This window comes from Vipera ursinii, assembly GCF_947247035.1.
Source record: "Vipera ursinii genome assembly, chromosome: Z".
In the NCBI taxonomy this organism is placed as follows: domain Eukaryota; kingdom Metazoa; phylum Chordata; class Lepidosauria; order Squamata; family Viperidae; genus Vipera; species Vipera ursinii.
The window spans coordinates 45,746,669-45,772,145 of NC_139517.1; the positions used below are offsets into that span (position 1 = coordinate 45,746,669).

Sequence of the window (25,477 nt, forward strand, 5' to 3'; positions counted from 1 at the left end):
GTGGAAACATTCAGAATTACTAGATTTTGGAATGGTCTCAGAGAGAGGAAGAGTTATTTTTCAGTTTTGGGGATATTATCAATACCAATTCTGAATTGCAAAAAAAAAGCAATGTTCATCTGTCAGCATGCTACTAATTTAGTTCAGCTTTAATCAACTTTTAGAAGAAAATAAATATTACTTCATGGCTCATTGTTCGCTCATTCAGCCTTCTGTGATCAGTTAATCCACTTTCTCTAATTCATTTTCCCTTGAAAACTTTCAACGTACAACAGTTTTGCACTCAATTCAGGCCCCATAATATATTTTCTGTGCTGTTCCAAAAAGTTGCGCTCTTCCCAGTTACAGCTGACATCATTTCTTCAGTGTCTTTATTCATACCCTTCTACAGCTGAGTCTGTTTGGGTTTGGGTGATTATATTCACCTTGAGTTTCTTTTCAAGAATTTATCTACCGTACCAAAGTATTGGTTTTAATTCAGACATCTTGGTTTTAATGCCTGCTGCTGCTGCCTTCCCTTCTCCATTACTGTAGTCACTTGCTGCATTTCACCATAACCTTATCTTCCAGTTTCCCTATTTCTTGCTGTGCACCTTTCATTTCCTTTTCTTTATTCTTCCCCTCCTGTTGTCTTTGTCAACTCCCTATAATACTTCCTTAATGCCTTGTTCTGAATCCTTGTTGCCATGTCTTCTATTGTTATTTCTTATACCACCTTTTCTTTTCTCTGAACTACTTTCAGATCTGCTATTCTCAATAATGTTTTAAACCATAGTTTAACCAATCATCCTTCCCTAGTAATTATATATTATATTTCACTTTTTAAAACAGCTCAAATAAAGTAATTTTGTTTTTGAAAATAGGCATTTGCCAAGTTGTCATGGACAACAGTCCTCATTTCATAGCAGAACTACTCACTACTCAAATTAAGTGAATTCAGGAATTCTGAGATCATTTTTTGTGGGGTTTTCTCCAGTTCTGTTGAATGACTTATTAATGGGCTCCTGCATATATTAGAAATGTTAAATCTACCTATTAATACAGATTATTATTAATTATTAATACCCTACCATTAATCTATAAGAAGTATTTTTTAAATTACTATTTAGTTTAACTGAATGTTTTCTTTGTAGATACTGCAGAAGAAGAGGCTGGGTAAGGTCCACATTAATTATGTCAGTTCCACAAACAAGTACATCCAAAGGGAAAGTGATGCTTAAAGAATATAGTGGACGTAAAATAGAAACAGAACATATTTTCAAATGGATAACAGCTCATGCTGCTTCTCGAATCAAAACAATATTCAAATCAGAACACTTGAAAGAAGAATGGAATAAAAGTTACCAGTATAGAGTGAAAATATATTTGTTTGCTAAATTAGACCAGCCTCCGGCTTTCTTCTCTGCACTAAGTGTGAAATTTACTGGCAGAGTTGAGTTTATTTTTGTGAATGTAGAAAACTGGGACAACAAGAGTCACATCACAGAAATGGGCATCTATAAGACACCATCTTATATTCTTAGAACTCCTGAAGGGATTTACAAGTATGGAAATAATACTGGTGAATTTATATCCCTTCATGCTATGGACTCCTTCTTGCGATCTTTACAACCTGAAGTTAATGATTTATTTGTTTTAAGTTTAGTCTTAGTTAATTTGATGGCATGGATGGACTTATTTATCACCCAAGGTGCTACTATAAAGCGCTTTGTTGTTCTTATAAGCACTTTAGGGACTTATAATTCTCTTTTAATCATTTCCTGGCTACCAGTTCTGGGATTTTTGCAATTACCTTATTTAGATAGTTTCTACGAATATAGTTTAAAACTGTTCCGTTACTCTAATACAACGACCCTTGCTTCCTGGGTAAGAGCTGACTGGATGTTCTACTCATCACACCCTGCCTTGTTCCTCAGCACGTATCTGGGACATGGTTTATTAATTGATTATTTTGAGAAAAAAAGACGACATAATAACAGTGATGAAATAAATGCCAATAACTTAGAGTGGCTGTCAAGCCTTTGGGACTGGTACACTAGTTATCTATTCCATCCAATCACATCTTTTCAGCATTTCCCCTTTGAATCTGATTGGGATGAAGACCCAGATCTCTTTCTTGATCGCTTAGCTTTCCCTGATTTGTGGCTTCATCCTCTGATACCAACTGATTATATCAAAAATTTACCTATATGGCGATTTAAATGTTTTGATGGACACTCAGAAGAGGAAATGATGGAACTCTCCCAAAGTGAAAATGACTCAGATAGTGAATGCAAAGAGGTTCCAAATAATGGTAAAGAGTTATTTGAGGATGAGAGAAGAACCCATCTAACACCTTGTGAAGGAGAAACTTTTTGCAGTGCTGAGACCTGTTCATGTGCCAAAGCCAAGTCATATGGATCATACAGTACTAGAGATGATTTGGAGCCTGATTGGTCAGTTTGGCCAGCTGGCATGCTGCACTGTACTGAATGTGTTGTATGTCTAGAAAATTTCATAAATGAGTGTCTGTTAATGGGCTTACCATGTGGCCATGTCTTTCACCAGAATTGCATTGTGATGTGGCTAATAGGGGGGCGACATTGCTGTCCTGTCTGTAGATGGGCATCTTATAAGAAAAAGAAGCCATATGTACATCATCAGCTTTTATCAAATCACAGCCTGTCTTAATTGTATACTAATAATGTTCCTTTGTAACTTCTTCTGTATTACTGCTTGCCATTTAAATGTTAGTCACAAACAGACCGCATGGTTTGAAGTTTTAGTTTAAATGTTAGTGCAGTGAAGTAAAATAAACATGATGCTAATGTTGATGACAGAATCATTTGGTTGCCTTGTATGTTGAAATAATGAATATGTGTTTGTACAGTTATAGCTTTCCTTTACAATGTTTGAACATTTAAATTAATATTCATTTTTGTTTGCATTCCTTGCAAGCACAAATCCAGATGTTTGTGAACAAAAGTATATTTCTGCAAGTGTTTTAACATAAGATTTGGGTGAACAGACATTTTAACAAAAAAATAATTCTTTTATTTATATATTTCTTTTAGAGTTTGTTCAGCATACCTCTGTTGAATAATGTATTATTTGTGAGTATACATTTAAAAACAAATTCATGAAAATAAATTATTTTAAAAGAGTAATAATTTTCAATATTAAATCATTTTAACATTTTTAGGTTAAATTGCTGTTTATATGCTAGCCTTTCTGCAAAATAAAAATAAAAAATGGAACTCTACTTCCCAGACAAATCTTTAATCTCCAGCCATTTCCAAACTATCTCTTATTATTCTTTAAACAGTCATGTTCTTCTCATGTATACCAAATAAGGCTTATTCCATCGTTTTTATTTAAATGTTTTATCTGAAGTTGACTCCTGAAAAATGGAGAGTCAGATAAGCAAATCTCTTGCCATAATTGATAGAAGTTGTTATTCAGAATTCACCCCTTTCTGATGTCTCATTTCTAGCATTTTGTCCAGCATTGTCACCTAGCATCAAATTTGACATGAATAAAAGCTTTATCCCTATGCTGACATCTGTAGGCTTGTATTTTATTGTTCATAGCTAGTAGGTTGTATTCTTTTTCGTCTCCATTATAGCTGAAAATTAATAAAACATGAATTTAAAAGTGGTTTACATTTAAAGTATAGAGATTAGTCACAAGAGGCTTTTTATCATGGAAAGAAGTACTGAATTCACAGGCCATTTGAAGGCATGGGTGGCTTAAGCATGGTTTGCTGAATAAATTGATATTTTATTAATAAATCACAATTGGCTGGCTTCGTAGGCTAAGTTACAGGTATACAAACTAAAGCTGCACTGATATTTGTGACCTTCAAAACTGTTGGACCCAGGCAGCCCCAAATCTCTAAAAACTGCTACCAAATTTGGTTCTTCTTCTCTATATTAATGTTAATTATCGAACTATTTTTTGAAAACGGATTTAGTTTTCTTTTGGAAGAATGTTAAATGTGTATTCAGGATTGCCTAACAAATCATAGATACAGAGCAGGGGTTACTATTTCAAACAAGTATCCTGCTTCACTTCACATCCCCTGCTTAGTAGCTACCTCTAAGTTTCCCTAACTGTTATCCAATCCCATCCTATCCTGCAGTGAGAATTGTAGTGGTTTTTCTCATTGGCAAATAGCATTTGTTCGGAGGGGAAACAAAACCCTCAAATCCATAAGGACAGTATCTTTTTATTGTGGCAGAGTAAGGATTGACAAAGGGGACTGCACAATTTATGCCAGTATACTTTTCTATTTACGGTACTCAAGGATTGAAGGATAGTCTTTAATACAGATACCTAAAAAATCTCTGGTTGTTCTATTCACTTGCCTAACGATGCATTGTTAATTTTATTTTTGATGAAAGGGACTTTCATCCTATCACTCTTTCCACTCTGCAACCCCTTTATTTCCATTGATCTGAACTCCTGAAGAACCATGGAAAAATGTCATTTCATGGTGATCATCTCTAAGCTATCCTGGATCTGGTAGAACAAAAATCTCTTTCTTCTCCATAACGAAAAAGAGATAAAACAAAGTGCTAGTGTCTTGCTTCTAAATCCATGTTCTGATTGTAAGTTGTTGCTATGAACAAGATCTGCAAAATCAGTTAGTCCCCTTTCCTTTTGAAAGTTTTGTGAAATAATAGGCAATAAAAGGGAAGTAGAGAAATAGGGAGGCAGTGATCAAGATCTCTCTCCAGTAGAAACATTAACTACCCTGAAGTTACACAGAGGTACAGGACAACAAAAGGCACAAAATATCAAAGAAACAGGAAAAAATGATTTCTGAATAGTGTTGCTATTGTCAGTTTGCAATGATTTAAAGCTGGAGGTATTTCCAAATTTGCTAAATCTTCCAATTTGTACAAATTCAGTCTTATTATCCCTAAACTTCAGCCTAGAAGAAAGTGTTTTGTTATTTTGAATATAAAATCTTGGAAATCAAAGAAAACTGAAATACTAGCTGCAGTTGAAGAGCAAGCTAAGCCGAAAAGCTGCACTTTCATGCATGAATTTGATTTCATATGATTTACTGTGTCATCTGAAGACAAATTCACTGCCATATTTAATTATTCTACTAGACATTTTGGGGTGTTTTGAATCAATGTCTGAGTGTGGTCGATTTGATTGGATGGGAATTTGGTGATCCAGACAGTTCTGCCCTGTTCCATATGGCTTCTGGTGGTAAAGAATTAATAAAAATACAGATTTCCAGAGGAAGAAATGGAACTGAAGAGGGCTCTGCAAAAGATAGAGCTGATAACTGCAATAAAGAATGAAGAACCAGTGAGTCCATTGGCTTTCCAGATAAAGGAGAGCACCAGAGATCTGCTACAAATGCTCTAGACAGTTGCTCCTTGCAAAACAGCAATCTATCGAGGGTTTTCAGCACTGGGAGATGAGGGAATAGTCATCGTCCTCAAACAGTGATCAGCACTCATAAAAGGACACTATATTCTCATACTTCTTTTTCTAGTCACGTTCAAAAATTGCTTATTACTACTTTTCATCTGTTAAGGAACCTTTGGAAAAAGTTTGAAAACACCAGGTGAGTCTGCTTTCAATTTTTAATGAAAGAAAACTTTAACTACAAGCTTAAGAACTTAAAAAAGTAAACAGCAAAAGGTTGATTAAAACTTTGATTTTAAAAAGCATCAAACAAACTAAGAAATAAGATTTTACAATTATAAAGAATCATTCCTGGTGGAAAATCCTACCATTTTGAATAAAAAATACAATTTTAAAAACTGGACATGAGGAAACCAAAGATTTTGATTAAAGCAGAACACACAAACCTGATTAACAGCTACATAATGGCACAAAATATTCTAACATTGGTAATATTGAAAGATACTTTAGAAAAAACAGTCAGAAATTGACATCAATAATGTCAACAGTGATACTGCTTTTATAGATAGACTGTCTAAAAGATGTTAGGAATAAGACAGCATACAGGGCAGAGGTACAAAAATTCCATATGGTGTTGTAACAACAACTTGCACCTGAACATCAGCAAGACGAAAGAGATGGTGCTAGACTTCCGGAAGAGAAAGGAAGAATCTGCCCCACTTTACATCGGGGAGGACGGTGTGGAGAGAGTTTCCTCCTTTAAATTTCTGGGAGTCTACCTCTGCGAAGATCTGACCTGGAATGTTAATACAACCCAGGTGACCAGAAAGGCCCAACAGAGACTTCACTTTCTCAGGGTCTTGCGGAAGAACAGGGTAGAACAATGGCTTATGAGCCTCTTTTACCGGTCTACTATAGAGACCATACCATACTCTCATATGGTATTGTGGTTTAGTATGCTGGTCTGATAGCCGTGGATAGAAAAGTATTACAGAGGGTGGTGAGCACAACATAAGATATTGTGGGCTGTCCCCTGACACCACTGGGATGACATCGCCAGGGCTCGCTGCCTTGGAAGAGTGAGGAAAATTCTCAGGGATGACTCACCCTGGACGGTATCTCTTTACTCTCCTACCATCGGGTAGGAGATATAGGAGTATAGCCAGCTGTACCAACAGGCTGAAGAACAGCTTTTATCCATGGGCTGTTAGGCTTTTGAATGGGAAATAATTTTATAAACTTTATGCATAATTGACTTGCGAGGCCGGTGTGTTGTGCAATTAGCTCACATGGTGTAATAAGATGGAGGGTTTGTGTCACTGTAAGTTGTGGGTGGGGGCACGAAGGGAGGCTCAACCAATCTCAGTGTATACATGGTTGTACTTTGACAGTAAAGGTTCATTCAAGAGGAATATGTTTTAGCTGAGAAGAAAGACACTGACTGGAAAGTAGAATTACCAATGACAGGAAACAAAAATGAAAATAAAAAGGTTACACTGGACATAACAAAATAAACTGGCTGATGTTTTAATAAAAGGAATATACAAACTTTAAACCAGGGGTGTCAAACTCAATTTCACTGAGGGCCGCATCAGCATTGCGGTTGCCCTCAGGGGGCCGGGTGGGTGTGGCCTGGGTGGGTATGGCCTACTGGGTGGGCGTGGCTAGAGTGCGTATGGCCTACTGGGTGGGCGTGGCCAGCTCTACATCGTTCGCATCAAGGGTGCCTATGGGGGCCCGGGCAGGAGTGGGACAGATCTGAGGGTCTCTGGCAGAAGGAGGATCTCTGGGCCAGGGCCAAGGCAGTGGGGGCCGTTCCCTCACTGTTTCCAGGATGGCTTCGCGGGCCACATGAAACCACTTCGTTGGCCGGATCCGGCCCCCGGGCCTTGTGTTTGACATGTCTGCTTTAAACCAAGAGAATAACCCAGATAATTTTTATATATTGGGTTTACAAAAGAGACTTATTGTAGAATCTTTGAGAAGGAACAAAAAAAATAATATTATTTCAAAATATTAAACATTAAAATTCTTAGAAATAAAAGGAATGACTATAAATTTGGTTTGTCTGATCATTAAACTAGATATTTTATTATTTCTTGTAACTTAATAAACCAGGACTGAAATAATGATGCTTTATAAATTTATTTATAGAGAAAAGGTGGGATCCGGGAAGAAGAGGTCATTTGTTCTAATTTACCAGGAGGTGAACAGTCACTAAAAATGTCTATACTTCTTGTGATAACATTTGGAAGTCACTTTTTTATATTTTTCTTTTTATTCTTTATGCTTTACTATTTTTTCTTTTCCCTTTGCACCTTTGACTTTTCTATTTTTTTCTTTCTTTTAGTTTGTATTAATTTTTTACTACTTTGAAAAAGAATAAAAATACCATTCTTTAATACATCTAACATATCCTATGATTTTTTTCTCATCAATTTTATTTTAAACTTACATATTGCTTTTTTCCCCCTGCCCTGTAGTCCCTCAGTTCAGGGTAGAGTCAGGATGATTGGATGGAGCTGAGCATTTACTGGCCAGGAATTCACAGCAGATATTTTTCTTTGTGCCCTAGGAGAGAAACATCCTCTGTTACCTAGGATTGAACTCTCAACCTTCAGAGTGGGAGGCGATTATCTTCATCACTAGGCCACCATGAGTTGTGGGCTCTGGGATGTGTTTCCTCTGCTTTGTTCTTTCAATCTTTGATGTATCTCTTTGGGTATTAAAGGGAGGAGGAATGTCCATAGGGTCATCTGCCTTATCTCTACTTTGCTGGGAAGAAGATGCAGTGCCTGGGAACAGCACTTTATCATCATTCTTTCAGCTTCCAGTTCCCATAACCACACCTGTGAACTGGCTGGAAATGGACTGGGCAGTTGGGCACTTGGGGGGGGGGGTTGAAGACTGGGGTTTTAATGTAACGGTTCAGTTTGCACAGGAAATATTCAGATCTTGCCTTGCTTTTCTGCTTTCACTGCCTCTCAATAAAAGTTCATTTTCAAACAATGACAGCTTCAAGAGTCCTGCTTTAATTGAGGCAGGTCTTTGTCATAAAAAACTTCCATTTTACAACCCTGTAATCTTCATGATTTATTTTAAAAAATCATTATTCACTAGGTCACATAAGATGATAAGCCACAGCCTGCTTTCATCTGGTCTCCAACTGATACATAAGATATCCTTATATTACTTTTTTTATCCTGACACATTTTTGACCAAGGATTTAAACCGACTCACTTGGTGGGGTGAGGCAATATTATCAAAGAAACGTTTATATGTGCATGCATGACATCACCGTTTGTGTGACAACTAATTTTAGTTTTCTGCAATGAAATAGCATTTAAGAGAGCCGTAAGGAACAACAGATATTCACTGAACCCAATCATACTAATCTGGTGTCCTGGATCAGGGTCAGACCTGGGTTGCAAAAATTCAAACCAGCAACAATAAGCTGATAAACCCAAAACACGTGGGTGTTGTTGTTTTTTTTAAAGTCTTGAGACAGCTGGCCAAATAAATCATTGGACGGGAGAAATCTCCTTCACATGGGTACCTTTACTGTTGCGTAGAACGTTGATTTGTGCTTTAAATTGTAAGCCGCCCTGAGTCTTCGGAGAAGGGCGATATAAATGGGGGTTGCTTCTCTCAAAAGAGGAATCTCCAGCAAAGCACAAAGGCACCGACTAACCAATTACACCTTCAGTTAGAAAGAATGTTAATTACCTTCTGAGGTAGAGAGGAGAGGGGTTTGCTAATTCCATTCTCTGTGGTCCGCAAATCTCACAATGTCTTATTTGGCACGCAACTACCCCATGCCTATTCAGCAAAGACTTACAAACTTTCTCTGCCTCCTGTTTACATGCCATTATACAGGTTTTACAGAGGCAGTACTCTTCCATTTCTTGTTATCTCAGAGCTGCGGATACTTTTTTGCTGTCGTCTATCGATTGTTGTGATTAGCATTTCATAGGATCTGAAAATCCTGTCAGATGAGCCCTTCCCTCCAAATTGCTGTATTTACTCATCTCGTTGGCTACAACATCCTGAACCACCTGCACTTTGGAAAGACTAACAAGTTTTTCCATCAGAAAAACATTTGTCTTACTTCCGCTTTTCTCGCAGAAAGGGGATACGGGTGGGCGGTATCCTCCTATTGCTAACCTTAAAATACGCCTTTCTTCCTGGTCTTCTATTTGTATTGGAAAAGCGAAGAGTCTCTATCGAAACCATCGCTCTACCATTTTTATCTCTATAGTTTACTTCACTTCCTGTTTGTCCCGTAGAAAGAGCTGCCGGGACCGGAAGCCGGAAAAACCGAGTTAGAACTGTTGGAGATGGGCTTGTTTGGGAAGACGCCAGAAAAGCCGCCCAAAGAACTGGTAATGGTCGTGGGAGAAAAGTTCAGGGGATCAAAGGTGGGACTGGATGGGCCGAAAGAGGAGGATGAACAGCGGGAAGGCTGAAGGACAGGCAGCCGGTCCTGGTGAAGGAATGTGTCTAGTTGTGATTGTCGCTGTCGGGCAAACCCGTCGCCTGTCTATAAGAGCAGCGGAGTCATTTCCCCGTGTGAGCCTTAGTGAATTTGGACAGGAAGGGGCGACTGTCCAGATACATCCTCCCACAGCGTAGCTCTTGCACATTTATTAAAAATCAATTTGGAACCAGGATTGCTTGCATTATTTACGGAAAAGAAACTTCTCGTTTCCGTATGCTTCCTCAGGTCAGGAACGTACGGTACATTTCATATCCTCTGGTTGGTAAAGGATCAGACAAGTGCAAATAAAGCAATTGGTTAGGCTCGTGCAACACTGTATGCTTTAAACTATTTATTTTGGTGTATTGAGGTTCATGGAATCCAGTAAATTTTGACTTGGTGTCAAAATTGGTAAAGTAAACCTCCAAGTGATTGTTCTACCCCACATATATACTTGGAGTATATGCCTAATCCTTCTGATCTGATAAGCAAATGCAGATGTTTAAGCTACACTGAAAGTGGTATTGTTATTTATAAGATGCTTCAAAGCTTCTCAGTATTTGTTCCCTGAGAAACTTGCTGGATTTCATCTTAATAGCCTTGCATGGGGAACAAGAGCTTTATTGCTGCCTTCTAGGAGGGCAATTTGGAAATAAACCTCCATATGATTATCAATGAAAGACACTCGCAGATACAGAACTTTTATTATACACATTAGAAAGCTATAATATTACATTACGTTTTGACATAATTGCCATTCCCAATTGAGGCATTTGTCATAACATCTTACAAGGTTTGAAATTCCTTGGTAGTAGTTGCTTGGCGCCAAATCTGGGCTATTAGGAAGGTGGGGGAATGATCAAAAACATCCCAACAGAACTGCTTCAAAAGTTCTTGGGTGCGTCTAGTGGTGTGTGGGCAAGCATTATCATGAACCAATATCACACCAGAAGTTAGCATGCCTGACGCTTGTTATGGATGGCTTGTCTTGAGTTTTCGTAACATTTCACAGTAGACATTTGAATTGATGGTCGAACAACGCTCCATGAACTTCACTAGCAGTACTCTTTTGGCATCTTCACATTTGGTGGGATTTTCTATGGCACCATTTCTGGTGTGTTGTTGGTTCACAATAATGCTTGTCTGCACATCACTAGATGCACTCAAGAACTTTTGAAGCAGTTCTGTTGGGAAATTTTTGATCACACACACACCCATATAACCCAGATTTGGTGCCAAGCAACTACTACTAAGGAATTTCAAACCTTGTAAGACATTATGACAAGTGTCTCAATTTGAATGGCGATTATGTCAAAAAGTAATGTAATGCTTTCTAATGTGTATAATTAAAGTTCTGTATCTGCGAGTGTCTTTCTTTATTTTTTTTATTAAAGAGTTTTACAAAAACAAAATTTTACAATATATCCCCAAATCCCTTCCACCCCAAACCCACCCACTTCCCCCCGCCCACTTCCCAGAGCTAAATACAGGATTATAGTTACAATAATCATATTCTAAATAAAAATTATGCATAATATAAAGGTAAAGGTAAAGGTTCCCCCGCACATGCATGCTAGTCGTTTCCGACTCTAGGGGCCGGTGCTCATCTCCGTTTCAAAGCCGAAGAGCCAGCGCTTGTCCGAGGACGTCTCCGTGGTCATGTGGCCGGCATGACTAGACGCCAAAGGCGCACGGAACGCTGTTACCTTCCCACCGTAGTGGTCCCTATTTTTCTACTTGCATTTTTACGTGCTTTCGAACTGCTAGGTTGGCAGAAGCTGGGACGAGTAACAGGCGCTCACTCTGCTACGCGGCACTCGGGATTCGTACAATTAACCAAATTCATAATGTGCTTTAACTCCCCTTTAACATAACTACAAACAAAGTACCAATAACAATATCCCACTAAAATCTACTCATAAGCTAAATGGAACTTTTTAGTCCCATATTTGTTCTGAATATAATTTATCCATCTCCTCCAAACTGAAATATATCTTTCCTGTGACTGATCTTTCAAATAAGCAGAAATCTTAGACATTTCTGCAAGATTCGAAACTTTAAACACCCATTCTTCTATAGTGGGCAAACTATCCTTCTTCCAATATTATCCCACCAGTAACCGTGCGAGTGTCTTTCATTAATAATCAAATGGAGGTTTATTTCCAAATTGCCTCTCTTGAGACATTTAGCCTATAACAAAATTTCATTAATTTTGAGCTCAATCTCTGAAACTTATTTTTAATATTTATATCTTCAGGTCAATGAGTGGTCACTGAAAATACGGAAAGAAATGAGGGTGATTGATAGACAAATTAGAGGTCTGTATTGCCATACTTTTTTAATGAAAGTGGTAACATATTAATAAACTATTTCTGATTTGTTTAGTGTTATAAAATTGTTACTCACATTTCTGCTATAATAATTAACTTTAGGTTATCTGTTGTGAGTTCAGCTTACATATGTTTTATCCTAGAGTAATTAAATTATTTTACATAGCTGCCTTTGTTTGTATACTGCCCTGATTCCAGTGCAACTGGAACCCAGCTAAGCACAACTTGCATTCAGGTGATTCAATTAAATTCCTAAGTAGCCATGACCATGGCACATGTTATATTCTTCAAGACATATATTAGATATTGGTGGCCATTAAGTTCTTTCAAAATAAGCTAAAATATGTGTCAATAAATTGTTGGAAAATATTTTTTTTTTAAAATTCAGGTTAGATTTCACAGCTGGATATTAAGACTAAGAGACCATGAGAAATGTGGTTAAGATTGGACTAGGACTCGAACGACCCAGTTCCAAGCCTACTTAACCATATAAAATTATTTTATTTCAGCCTAAGTACTTAACAGATTCATTATTAAGAGAGTGAAATAAAGAGAAATCCCCATGTAAACTATCTTGAACTCCTGGAAATATATGGAATATATTTCTTAACAAGCCAGCAAACATTGTTACTAAATCCCATTTCATATTCTTAAAAAGATTAAAGAGGATTTTTGATGTGAAAGAACATAAGAAAGGATGTTTAGTGTTAATGTAAATCTTGTTGCTGGAGCCCACCTTGGTGACAAGAAAATCTCACTTGTTCTTCCCATGTTAGCGTGATATCAGGAAACATTCCTCTTTAAAATCCTGAGATAAACTCTTATAAACCCTGCTTATATTTTTCCTTGAATTTAGATATTCAGAGAGAAGAAGAAAAGGTAAAAAGATCAATTAAAGATGCTGCAAAAAAGGGACAAAAAGATGTGTGTGTTGTCCTGGCCAAGGAAATGATCCGTTCACGCAAGGCTGTGAGTAAACTCTATGCTTCCAGGGCCCACATGAATTCAGTCCTGATGGGGATGAAAAACCAACTAGGTAAGGCTATTTTTGGGGTCAGCAATGAGGCCCTCACATACAGATATTAATAGAATTTTTAATAAAATACATTAATTAAAATGCAATAAAGGAGCTTAATATACAGACTAACAAAACCAATAATAAAAATAATTATTTTTGAATAAAAAATACTCCTAAATTATGTGTACATGTGCTTCCTGCATCAGAGACACCTTATTGGAGAGATGGGCTGCATGTAAATCCCACTTGGTCTACCCTGCTTTCACATTATTAACTGGATTTTTGAAAAGGGACACACACATTTAGAAGGTACTAATCAGTTTCGAGTTATCTATGCTGAAATGCAATGGTGTGATCTGCATATTATCTCTTTGTCTATATAATCAGAATAATGCTTCTGAAGGAAGTCTTTAACCTTAGTTAAGGAATAAAGAATAAAGTTCATGTATTACACTATGAAAACATGAAATTCGGTAAATTCTATGGACTAATTGATTTTTGCTGATTTTTCTCTTGGTTGGGCCGGAAGGAAGTTGAATAACATTTTAAAAATTATTCAAGGGAAGTTGAATTTTTTTCCCATTTGCAAGTTATCCATATTCTCTTTTTAAAAGATGTTTTCCCAAAAATTTTAATGTTGGTTTGTCGTACTGGGATCCAGAAGGGTTTTGTTTTCTAGATTATACAATTTGGAAAGTTAAGAAAATTAGATTAAGCGCAATCAGAAAGACAGCACTTCTAGTCTATAATGTGGCATGATTTTTTTAATTTAATATACTTATATCACTTCCTATTAAAAAATAAAGCTATCATTAAAAATCAGCTTTACAATTCAAAAGAAAAAGTTAAAACAACACATGCATATTATACCACAGCTGGAAAATTCAAAATAAGATCAGCAAGATAAACATCAATAAATAACAAAACATAAACCAGTCATTAAAAGTAACACCAATGTGAACATTGTTGAAACGCATGGGAGAATAAAAATGTCTTTAGCACTGAAAAGACAGTGAGGATAGTACCAAACATAATTAATGAGAGCATTCTAATTTTGGGGGAGGATTATCACTAAAAGGCCCACATCCAACATTTTGAGCAGACCTATTAGAGGGGAACTGCCTGCTCTCCTTTGGTAAAGGTAAAGGTAAAACATGCGTGCTAGTTGTTTCCAACTCTTTGGTAAAGGTAAAACATGCGTGCTAGTTGTTTCCAACTCTAGGGGCCGATGCTCATCTCCGTTTCAAAGCTGAAGAGCCAGCACTTGTCCAAGGACGTCTCCATGGTCATGTGGCCAGCATGACTAGATGCCAAAGGCGCACGGAACGCTGTTACCTTCCCACCGTAGTGATCCCTATATTTCTACTTGTATTTTTACGTGCTTTCGAACTGCTAGGTTGGCAGAAGCTGGGACGAGTAACAGGCGTTCACTCTGTTACGCGGCACTCGGGATTCGACCCACCAAACTGCCAATCTTCTGTTCGACAAGCTCAGCATCCTAACCCACTGAGCCACCACGTCCCTCCTTTGGCAGGCAGCTGTTTTACTGCATCTGCTAAATTACCCATCCAGACACTTAGCAACCACAACTGAGAGAAGTGGATTGCAGACATTGAATGAAATGATCATGTAATGACTACTTAATGCTGTTTTGCTAAACAACTGAAATTCTAGTATCAATTTTGTTCATAGGTCAAGGATTATCTGTAGTTGGATTATTGCTGTCCAATTAAGAGAGTCTTAGTAACGATGAATTTAGTCATTTGGTCATATCAAGGGTTTTGTACATTTCTAGTTTGGCCACACTCTAAAAGACTCCAAATCACTTCTTTGAGTGACACTGTGAGAACCTGGTGGTAAAGAAAAAAGAAAAGATTTTCTTATCTCCATTGCTACCATAAATTAGGCTCCATAATGAACTTGTTCTGGTATTTGATTAGATTTGAGATGATTTGCCTCTAATAAGGAGAATATTTGTAGCTGTTGAAATGAGTCCTTGGTGCTTTCTGAGCTTGTTTTTAGACAGCCATTTAATTACTCAAACTAGGTAACATCATCAGTGCTAGCAAGGAGTGGGGTTTGTTCTTAGCTATTTTGTTAATGAAACATCTGCATAAAACAACCAAGCTCAGAGAACACCGAGGACCCATTATTTTCTTCCACCTGCATTCTTGCTGTCTTGCTATGTGCTTAGTTGAAATGTGCATCAAAGACTTGGAATATACTCCACATGTGGAAAAAGAAGATTCAGAAGCAGCTCAATTAACATCCTCAGGCAAGTTGGTGTCAAAACATAGATCCATTTGGGTCTGAAATGTACAGTGAGGAAAAATATTTGATCCCCTGCTGATTTTGTATGTTTGCCCACTGACAAAAAATGATCAGATATAATTTTAATGGTAGGTTTATTTTAGCAGTGGGAAACATAATAACAACAAAAAAATCAAGAATAATGCATTTCAAACAAGTTATAAATTGGTTTGCATTTTAATGAGTGAAATAAGTATTTTATCCCCTATCAATCAGCAAGATTTCTGGCTCCCAGGTTCTTTTATACAGGTAATGAGCTGAAATTAGGAGCACTCTCTTCAAATCCCCACAACGATAGGGAATGGCAGCAGGTGGTTGCACGAATGGCCGCATCAACATCTGGTATTGCACCCCCGCTGTCTGCGTGCAGTGGCGCGCTCCTACCCTCCGGTTAGCACCCTTTTGCCCGGGGATGAGGGCGATCAGACCCCTGAGCTTAGGCTGGCTTATTTTAACACCAGATCTGTCGTTAACAAGGCTCCCCTCATTCAGGATTTGATCGAGGAGGAATGTGCGGATCTGGCGTGCATCACGGAGACTTGGCTGGGCTCGGAGGGAGGTGTTCCTCTGACCGAGTTATGCCCTCCAGGTTTCCTTGTGCTACACCAGCCACGGGCTCAGGGTAGGGGTGGTGGGGTGGCGGTGGTTGTCCGGGAGACTTTATGCCCGTGGGAGACCACCATTGTCCAGATGGCCGGGAGTGAGTCCCTCCTCCTGAGATGTGGCCCTCCGGCTCAGTTGGGCTTGTTGCTCACATACCTGGCGCCCAGCTGTGTGGCAACAGCCCTGCCTGAGCTGCTCGACACCCTCTCAGGGTTGGCAGTGGAGTTCCCCAGGCTTATAGTTCTGGGGGACTTCAACTTGCCTTCACTGGGAGGGTTGTCTGAGTTAGCTCGGGAGTTCATGGCTTCCATGACGGCCATGGGCCTGTCCCAAGTAATTCAGGGCCTGACTCATGTGGGGGGGTCACACCCTCGACCTGGTGTTCCTGTCTGGACAGTGGTTGCATGATCTGGGAGGGGGTTCTCCAACCATTGTTCCCCTGTCATGGTCAGATCATCACCTCCTGCGGCTGGTCTTCCGTTATGTCATCCCCCACCGCTGGGCGGCAGAACCGACCCGGTGGTTCCGCCCCAGGCACCTAATGGACCCGGAATGGTTCCAGATGGCGCTTAGTTCTATACCCATCGCCCTCACCCACAGCCCAGTCGATGCCTTGGTGGATGCCTGGGAAAGGGCGGCCACCAGGGCACTTGACTGTGTTGTACCCTCGCGACCTCTGGGCTCCATGGTTTTCTGCGGAGCTCCGGGAGATGAAGCGTCAGAGACGGGGTCTAGAGAGCAGTTGGAGGTCCAGCCGATCCAAATCTGACCGATTGCAGTTAAGAACCTTTATAAGGTCTTATCTTGCGGCGATGAGGACGGCGAAGTCTAATTACTTCGCTGCCCTCATCGCGTCCACAGATAATCGCCTGGCCGCCCTGTTTAGGGTGACTCGCTCCCTCCTTAACCAGGAGGTGAGGGAGGATCCCTTACAGGGACGTCCCAGAAGTTTAGTCATCGACGGACAAAATCGCTCAGATCCAGGCCGGCCTGGACTCTGACTGGGCAGAGTCTGACGTGGAGGAATCGGACGGTCTTGAGCATGTTATCTGGACTGAGTTCAATCCTGTTTCCCCTGATGATGTGGACAGGATCATGAGGAGGCTGAGCTCCACCACCTGTTTGTTGGATCCGTGCCCCTCCTGGCTGGTTTATGCGGCCCGGGAGGAGACACGAGGCTGGTTCCAGGCAGTAATAACTGCTTCTTTGAAGGAGGGTGTCTCCCCCGCCGCCTTGAAGGAGGCGGTGGTGAGACCACTCCTCAAAAAGCCTGCCCTGGACCCGGCTGTTTTAAATAATTATCGTCCAGTCTCCAACCTTCGCTTTTTGGCGAAGGTTGTTGAGAATGTGGTGGCGCATCAGCTTCCTCTGTTCCTGGAGAAAACTGATTATCTGGACCCGTACCAATCGGGTTTCAGGCCCGGACACAGCACGGACACAGCACGGAGACGGCATTGGTCGCGCTGGTGAATGATCTCTGGCAGGCTCGGGACAGGGGTTGTTCTTCTGTCCTAGTCCTATTAGATCTCTCAGCGGCTTTTGATACCATGGACCATGGTATCTTACTGCGGTGTCTCAGGGGGTTGGGAGTGGGAGGCACCGTTTTATGGTGGTTCTCCTATCTCCTGTGCCGCTCGCAGTCGGTGTTGATGGGAGGGCAGAGATCCACTGAGGCCTCTTGTTTGTGGAGTTCCTCAGGGGTCGGTTCTCTCGCCCCTCCTGTTCAACATCTATATGAAGCCGCTGGGTGAGATCATTCGTGGTTTCGGAGTGGGGTATCATCAGTACGCTGATGATACCCAACTTTTTCTTTCCACCCCGAACCAACCCAGCGATGCCCTCGCCGTGATGTCCTGTTGCCTGGAGGCGGTCCAGGTCTGGATGGGGAGAAACATGCTTCGTCTCAATCCTGCCAAGACTGAGTGGCTGTGTATATCGGCATCTCAGGTTAACCAGACCATTCCACCTTTAACAATGGGGGGTGAGGTGTTACCCCCCCCCCCCATTGATAGGGCTTGCAACTTGGGCATCCTCCTTAACTCCCAGCTCAATTTTGAAGACCACATAGGAGCCGTGACCAGGGGGGCTTTTGCTCAGGTTCGCCTGGTGCGCCAGTTGCGACCCTACCTGGACCGAGATGCCCTACGCACAGTCACTCATGCGCTCGTGACCTCCCGTTTAGACTACTGCAACACTCTCTACATGGGGCTGCCCTTGAGGACCACTCGGAGGCTTCAGCTGGTGCAGAATGCGGCCGCGCAAGTTGTGATGGGGGTTTCCCGATACTCCCATGTAACACCTCTACTCCACGAGCTGCATTGGCCTCCGGTTGCCCTCTGGGTGAGATTCAAGGTGCTGGTAATGACCTATAAAGCCCTAAATGGCTTGGGTCTGGGATATCTGAGGAAACACCTGCTGCCGGCATCAAGCTCCCTTCGTCCAGTGCGCTCCCACAGGGAGGGACTTCTCAGGGTGCCGCCGGTAAAAGATTGCCGGCGGGTAACACCCAGGGGGAGGGCGTTCTCCAGCTGCCCGTGGAGCTTAGGACTGCCCCCGACCTCCGTTCATTCCGCCGGGACCTGAAGACCTGGCTCTTCGAGCTCTCTGGCCCAGGCTGAGTATTTTAATTTTAATTGGGGTTTTTTACTTTTTCAGGGACTGTTGTAATTATTTTTAATTGTTTTTAACTTTTGTATTTCTTGTTTTAAATACCCTGTAAACTGCCCTGAGTCCTGCGGGAAAGGGCGGTATATAAATCCAATTAAATAAATAAATAAATAAAAGGGAGTGCTCCTAATCTCAGCTTGTTACCTAATAAAAGACACCTGTCCATAGAAGCAATCAATCAGATTCCAAACTCTCCACTATGGCCAAGACCAAACAGCTGTCCAAGGATGACAAGGACAAGATTATAAACCTACAGAATGCTGGAATAGGCTACAAAACTATTGCCAAGCAGCTTGGTGAGAAGGTGACAACAGCTGGTGCGATTATTTGCAAATGGAAGAAGCACAAAGTAACAGTCTCTCTCAGTCTGGGGCTCCATGCAAGATCTCGCCTCATGGAGTTTCAGTGATCATGAGAACAGTGAGGAATCAGCCCAGAACTACACGGGAGGATCTTGTCAATGATCTCAAGACAGCTGGGACCGTCGTCACCAAGAAAACAATTGGTAACACACTACACCATGAAGGACTGAAATCCGGCAGCACCCACAAGGTCCCCCTGCTCAAGAAAACACATGTACAGGCCTGTCTGAAGTTTGCCAGTGCACATCTGAATGATTCAGAGGAGAACTGGATGAAAGTGTTATGGTCAGATGAGACCAAAATTGAGTTCTTTGGCATCAACTCAACTTGCCATGTTTGGAAGAGGAGGAATGCTGCCTGTGACCCCAAAACACCATCCCCACCATCAAACATGGAGGTGGAAACATTATGTTTTGGTGGTGTTTTTCTGCTAAGGAGACAGGACAACTTCACTGCATCAAAGGGATGATGGATGGGGCCATGTACCATCAAATCTTGGGTGAGAATCTCCTTCCCTCAGCCAGGGCATTGAAAATGGATCGTGAAAGGGTATTACAGTGACCCAAAACACACAGCCAAGGAAACAAAGGAGTGGCTCAAGAAGAAGCACATTAAGGTCCTGGAGTAGCCTAGCCAGTTTCCATATGTTAATCTCATAGAAAATCTGTGGAAGGAGCTGAAGATTTGAGCTGCCAAATGTCAGCCTCAAAACCTTGACTTGGAGAGGATCTGCAAAGAGGAGTGGGACAAAATCCCTCCCGAGATGTGTGCAAACTTGGTGGCCAACTACAAGAAATGTCTGACCTCTGTGATTGCCAACAAGGGTTTTGCCACCAAGTACTAAGTCATGTTTTGCAAAGGGGTCAAGTACTTATTTCACTCATTAAAATGCAAAGCAATTTATAATTCTTTTGAAATGCGTTTTTCTGGATTTTTTGTTGTTGTTATTCTACCTCTCACTGTTAAAATAAACCTACCATTACAATTATAGACTGATCATTTCTCTGTCAGTGGGCAAACATACAAAATCAGCAGGAGATCTTTTTTTTTTCTCCTCGCTGTACTATTTTCTGTCAAAAAAAGATGATTCTAGGTTGCAAAATAGCATGTAGTATTTTTGGAAATTACAAATTCTTCTTGCTTAAAAATCCATCTACTGATACATTAAACTTAACATTGCTCATTTATTGATAGTTAACTGTTTTAGTTCTGAAAAACACTGAATGTTACTGAAATAAACTAAATTTAGCACTTTACTGTTGTTATAGTTGTTTACATTACTGTCTTAATGGAATATTATTTTACCTTGATTGTACGACTTTAAAGTATAATAGAACAATTGGAAAAAGGCTGGAATTTTAGACACATGATGTTCATATTCATTCTTATGGGTTTTTATAAAGGTAAGCTATGAGAAAAATACTAGTATTTTGTAACCTTGACTATCTTCATTCCCCTCTGAATTAAATAGGAAGCTTTAACTGGGTGGCCATGACAATCTTGAGGCCAAAGATGCTCTTCCAGTGATCTCAGCTTGATTTAAAACCTTCCATGCGTTTTCTTGGCAGCTCTCCTGAAAGTAGCTGGTTCCCTGCAAAAGAGCACAGAAGTCATGAAAGCTATGCAAAATCTAGTAAAAATCCCTGAAATTCAGGCTACAATGAGAGAGCTATCCAAAGAAATGATGAAGGTGAGATTAAAAGTTTATTAAAGTATAGTGGGTGTATCATTTACACATTTAACATGTAACAAACTATATAAGAGATGCGGCTAGACTTCAAATATGGACTCTCTATTTGTGTCTCCTGATTTCATATTCTCACCTGCCCTTTTCCTTTGTAGATTTAAAATCAGCTCAGAGCAAATGCTTGCCATACATTCCAGTCCATTGAATTGGTGAAGTTAGTTTGGTATAGTTAGATCTTTTAAAGGTGTGATTGGGAGGATTGGTTTCTTACTATCGTGTGCATATAAATAATATTATGATCTAATTTCTGCACATCCTTTAGGCAGGTATCATAGAAGACATGCTAGAGGACACTTTTGAAAGTATGGAAGATCAAGAAGAAATGGAAGAGGAAGCAGAGATAGAGATTGACAAAATTTTGTTTGAAATTACTGCTGGTGAGTGGGGGCATAAATGTCCACATAGCTTTACAGGTAATCCTCGAGTTATGAATGTAATGGAGCCTGCCAATTACATTCATAACCCAAGGATTTATAGGAGTGAATCATGTTACTTGAACGTGATCACTCCCTGCTTTTGCCCATGCATTCGCTAATCGAATGTGCAGGTCATTAAGTGCATGAGGTATCTAGGGTGGGGAAGACCTCGGAGTGGTGGCTAGGGCTTCTGACCCCCAAGGCCTCCCCCGACCCACTTAGATATTTCATGTTTCCCCCTCCCCCCCATCCTGCCTGACCAGGTCACTTATGTAGATCTCAATGATCAGGGGAGCTGTCTCCATTCCAGCCTCTCTGCCACAGTTTCGCCTTGAGCAAAGGCTTGCCAAGGCCTGCAGGGACTGGAGATTGCTTCCCTATAGGCTTCAGTTGAGTTTGCAAAAAGCTTTTGCTATCAAGAATGGAGGCCAGGAGGGGCTCGCATGTTCCTCTGGGCCTTCATTTACGGTGGCAAAGGGTTTGAGGAAAGGCCTTTGCCGCTATAAACAGAGGCCTGGAGGCACGCATGCAGCCCTCCCGGCTTCCATTCTTGGTAGCAAAGGCTTTTTGCAAAGATGGATCTGAGCTTCAGTGCTTCAGGCCTTCCCTTTTGCTGCAACTCTCATCCAGGCCTTCTTTTGTAGAGAACAGAGGCCTAAAATACCTTGAGATCATGTGAGATCGGTAGCACGAGATGTCGCACTACTGATCTTGCATGATCTTGAGGTACTTTAGGCTTCTATTCTCTGTGAACGCACTGAAGGCCTGAAGCACCGAAGCAGGCCAAGAAATCGAAGGCTCACTAGATCTTTGCAAGGTGAGTGAATATGCACAAGGCCAGTGTCTGTGTAGACCCAGCGGTGGGGGAGGAAATAGGGCAGTTCCTCTGCAGTCGTTCATAATTTATTATGTTTATTATATTATTTCTTACACACGTGGTAATTGTACAGTATGGATGCGAGAAACTGTGAGGGAAGAGGTTAAGCATTATTATTCACTGCTCCAGTTATCAATTATCATGCTGTGTTTTCTCTAACCCAGGTGGTAAGATTGTCAGAATTTCGTAACATTGAGATTTCAGCCTTTTAAAATTAGAAGTAGACTGCATTCCTTTAATACATATACAATTTCAACTTCATTTTGACATAATATGTTCTAATATGAATTTATTCCCTATAGAAATTTCACACCTTTTATTGACGCTGTAGTATATTCAGTACTAAAAAAATAAGGAGTAGGAAAATATATTCCAAACAAGACATTTTTATTAAAGTCTTATAACAAATAAAAGTAGGCCAAAACAGCTGCTTAAATTAATTGAGTCATTTCAATAAGAGTCATACTTTCTCTTGTGTTTCTCAAGTCCTCTTTAAAGGACTTTAACTCCTGTGCTGGCTGGAAAATTTTGGGAACTGGAGTTTGCATATCTTAAGGTAGCCCATGTTGAGAAACAGTAATCTAGAGGCTTTTTTAAACTATGTGTTATGAGAAGTATTTTACAACATAAAAATCATAAAAGCTACCTATAATCTCCTATATAAGTAAAATGCATAGAAAATAATTTTTATTTCATCTTTATAGTCTGAGCGGCATGAATACATGCTTTTAGTGTTGCTAAATATTTTTATATTATTTGTCTAGATTTTTCTTGGCAATGAAGCATTCTCCTTGTAGAAATTCTTTGTTTCCTATTTGGTTCCAGTCATGGTCTAGCTCTGTCCTGGTTGTAGAGTTCTTGTTGCTTTCTGTTTGGTTGTTTTCTTATAGATGTTTCATTACTCAACAACGTAACAACTTCAGTGCTAGAAAGGAATGGGGTTTGCTCTCTGTTTATAGGAGATGGCTTGTTTTGTTTGTGTTGGTGGGTGTCCTTTTTTCTTCTTGGTAGTTCCTTGATTAGGCTATTGTTTACTGTTTGACTGCTAGTCTATTATTAATCCTGATGTTAATACCTACGTATCAGGGTGATTGTAATCAGAACAACAATCAGGCAAGAAAACAACCAACCTCAGAAAGCATCAATGTCTCTACACTTCACCCTATTTATTCTGGTTTTCAGATGTTCTTTTCTGCCTTCCTAATATTCTTTCTCTTAATATTTGGTTCTCACATAATACGTCCTTGCCAGTTCGTTGGGATATAAGGGGCCTCTTTAGGGAACCAGTGACCATGTTTTTTCTACTAAATTTTTCCAAGCTTCTTTGCTCAAATGCTCATGCCATCTTTAAACCATTTAGTTATTTGGACAGTTGGACTCATCCCTAGATATCTTTAAATTTTAATTTTGCAGAGCGATAGGCAGTGTTTTTAGAATGAATTCATTATCATCATTGGTTCCTTTCCTTGAGTGCATTGGGCAGCAAGATTCTTCCAATGAATCCTCTCCGCATATAATGAATTAATTAATTTGAAATCTATTTTCAACTCCCAAAGCTATATCAAGCAGAAAGAGTTGTTGATGGCAGGCTATAGTTCTAAAGATTAAAACTGATGAACTGAGTTGTACTCAGAACAAATTTTGTTAATAGGGGGAGGGGGAATGACAGCTTTCAATAAAACAGGTAGTTCTAACTGTTGGTTATAAAGTTTTTGTTACATCTAGTCAGATTTATACAAGCCTTTCATGCATAATTTTAGCTATTATCTAAAGTTCCTTAGATTGTTTTGCCTGGACATTTAAGGCCCCCACTTTCTTTGGGTTGCTAGTAGCGCCCAAATGTATCTTCTGTAGGGGGAGCAATACTTGCATTGAAACTGGTCCATTAACAGGATGAGGCTGATTTTACTCTCTGAACAATATTTTAAACAAGCACTTATACAGGAAGGGATTTTTAAAACACCCTTATTTTTTTTATTAATAAATCAAGGTAGTGAACATACTCGTTTCTCCTTTCCTCACAACAACCCTGTGAGATGGGTTGGACTGTAAGTGAGTGACTTGGACCAAACACATCCAGTCAGTTTTCTGTGTCTAAGGCAGGACTAGAAGTCACTGTTTCCTGATTTCTAGCTACATGCCTTAACTCAGGGGTGTCAAACTCAATTTCATTGAGGGCCACATCAGCATTGCGGTTGCCCTCAGGGGGCCGGGTGGGTATGGCCAGGGTGGGCGTGGCCTACTGGGTGGGCGTGGCTAGAGTGTGTATGGCCTACTGGGTGGGCGTGGCCAGCTCTACGTCATTCGCATCAAGGATGCCTATTGGGGCCTGGGCAGGAGTGGGACAGATCTGAGGGTCTCTGGCAGAAGGAGGGTCTCTGGGCCAGGGCCAAGGCAGCAGGGGCCGTTCCCTCACTGTTTCCAGGATGGCTTCGCAGGCCACATGAAACCACTTCGCGGGCCGGATCCGGCCCCCGGGCCTTGTGTTTGACATGTCTGCCTTAACTGTTAGATCAAACTGGTTTTAAGATGGTCCTTTCTATATCGCAGTGTTTCTTTTTGTTGCTTACCTGCTTGCTTTGGTTTATTTCTGCAGGAGCCTTGGGCAAAGCACCTAGTAAGGTTACAGATGCTCTTCCGGAGCAGGAGCCTGAAGGGGCCACAGCAGCTGTTGTAGATGATGAAGAGGAAGATATTGAAGCCATGCAGTCAAGATTAGCTACACTTCGTAGCTAAAAGGAAAGCAGTTGCATAGCTGGATTCATCTTGCCATAGGCAATTCTGTCATGCCTTTATAATATAAATCTTCCTACAGACGTTTTTCCTGTATATATTCTATTTTTTGTGCGCTTATGTTCAGAAATATTTTTTTTAACCCTTTTTGCCATATCAATGTATGTCAGGTCAAAACATCTCTGACACAATAAAGAGAATCTAGTATATTGTCAAACTAAAATAAAATATGTACGATTTACTTATGATTTCCTCAAATTCATTTTTTTTTAGTTTGAACATATCACAGTAGTATTATACAGATTTTTAAAGCATTAGCTGGATTTTAATAAACAGCTTTTAATGCTTATTACAGTCTCAGGTGAGATTAATAAAAGAACAGTAATAGTTCCTTACAAATAAACAATGCAACTGAAAATAGGTTGACTCCCTTTTCTTTGTGACAGCCCGTCAAATATTGGAACACTGCTTATCATGTCGCCGCTAGTCATTTTCGCTTGACTAGCCATACCCAATTCCTGCAACCATTCTTCATATGTTTTAGCTTCCATGCCCCCAATCATCTTTGTG

General features: G+C 40.3%; 1 protein-coding gene across 6 annotated transcripts in view; it reads left to right on the top strand.

Moving 5' to 3' along the window:
- The window catches only part of LOC310649479 (charged multivesicular body protein 3), a 50,261-nt gene extending 25,106 nt beyond the window's left edge, over window positions 1–25,155 (top strand). For 4 of the 6 annotated variants that reach the window (XM_083377930.1, XM_083377928.1, XM_083377929.1 and 1 more), the window contains one exon: window positions 1,134–2,811. In XM_083377930.1, coding sequence (XP_083234056.1) covers window positions 1,134–2,670 — 1,537 coding nt within the window. In that variant the 3' untranslated portion in view covers window positions 2,671–2,811. Of the gene's footprint in view, window positions 1–1,133; window positions 2,812–9,646; window positions 9,750–12,101; window positions 12,163–13,030; window positions 13,211–20,702; window positions 20,825–21,143; window positions 21,259–24,770 lie in introns of those variants that run through there. The other 2 variants (XM_083377932.1, XM_083377933.1) reach the window with 2 other exon arrangements.
- The last annotated feature ends 322 nt before the right edge of the window (window positions 25,156–25,477 follow it).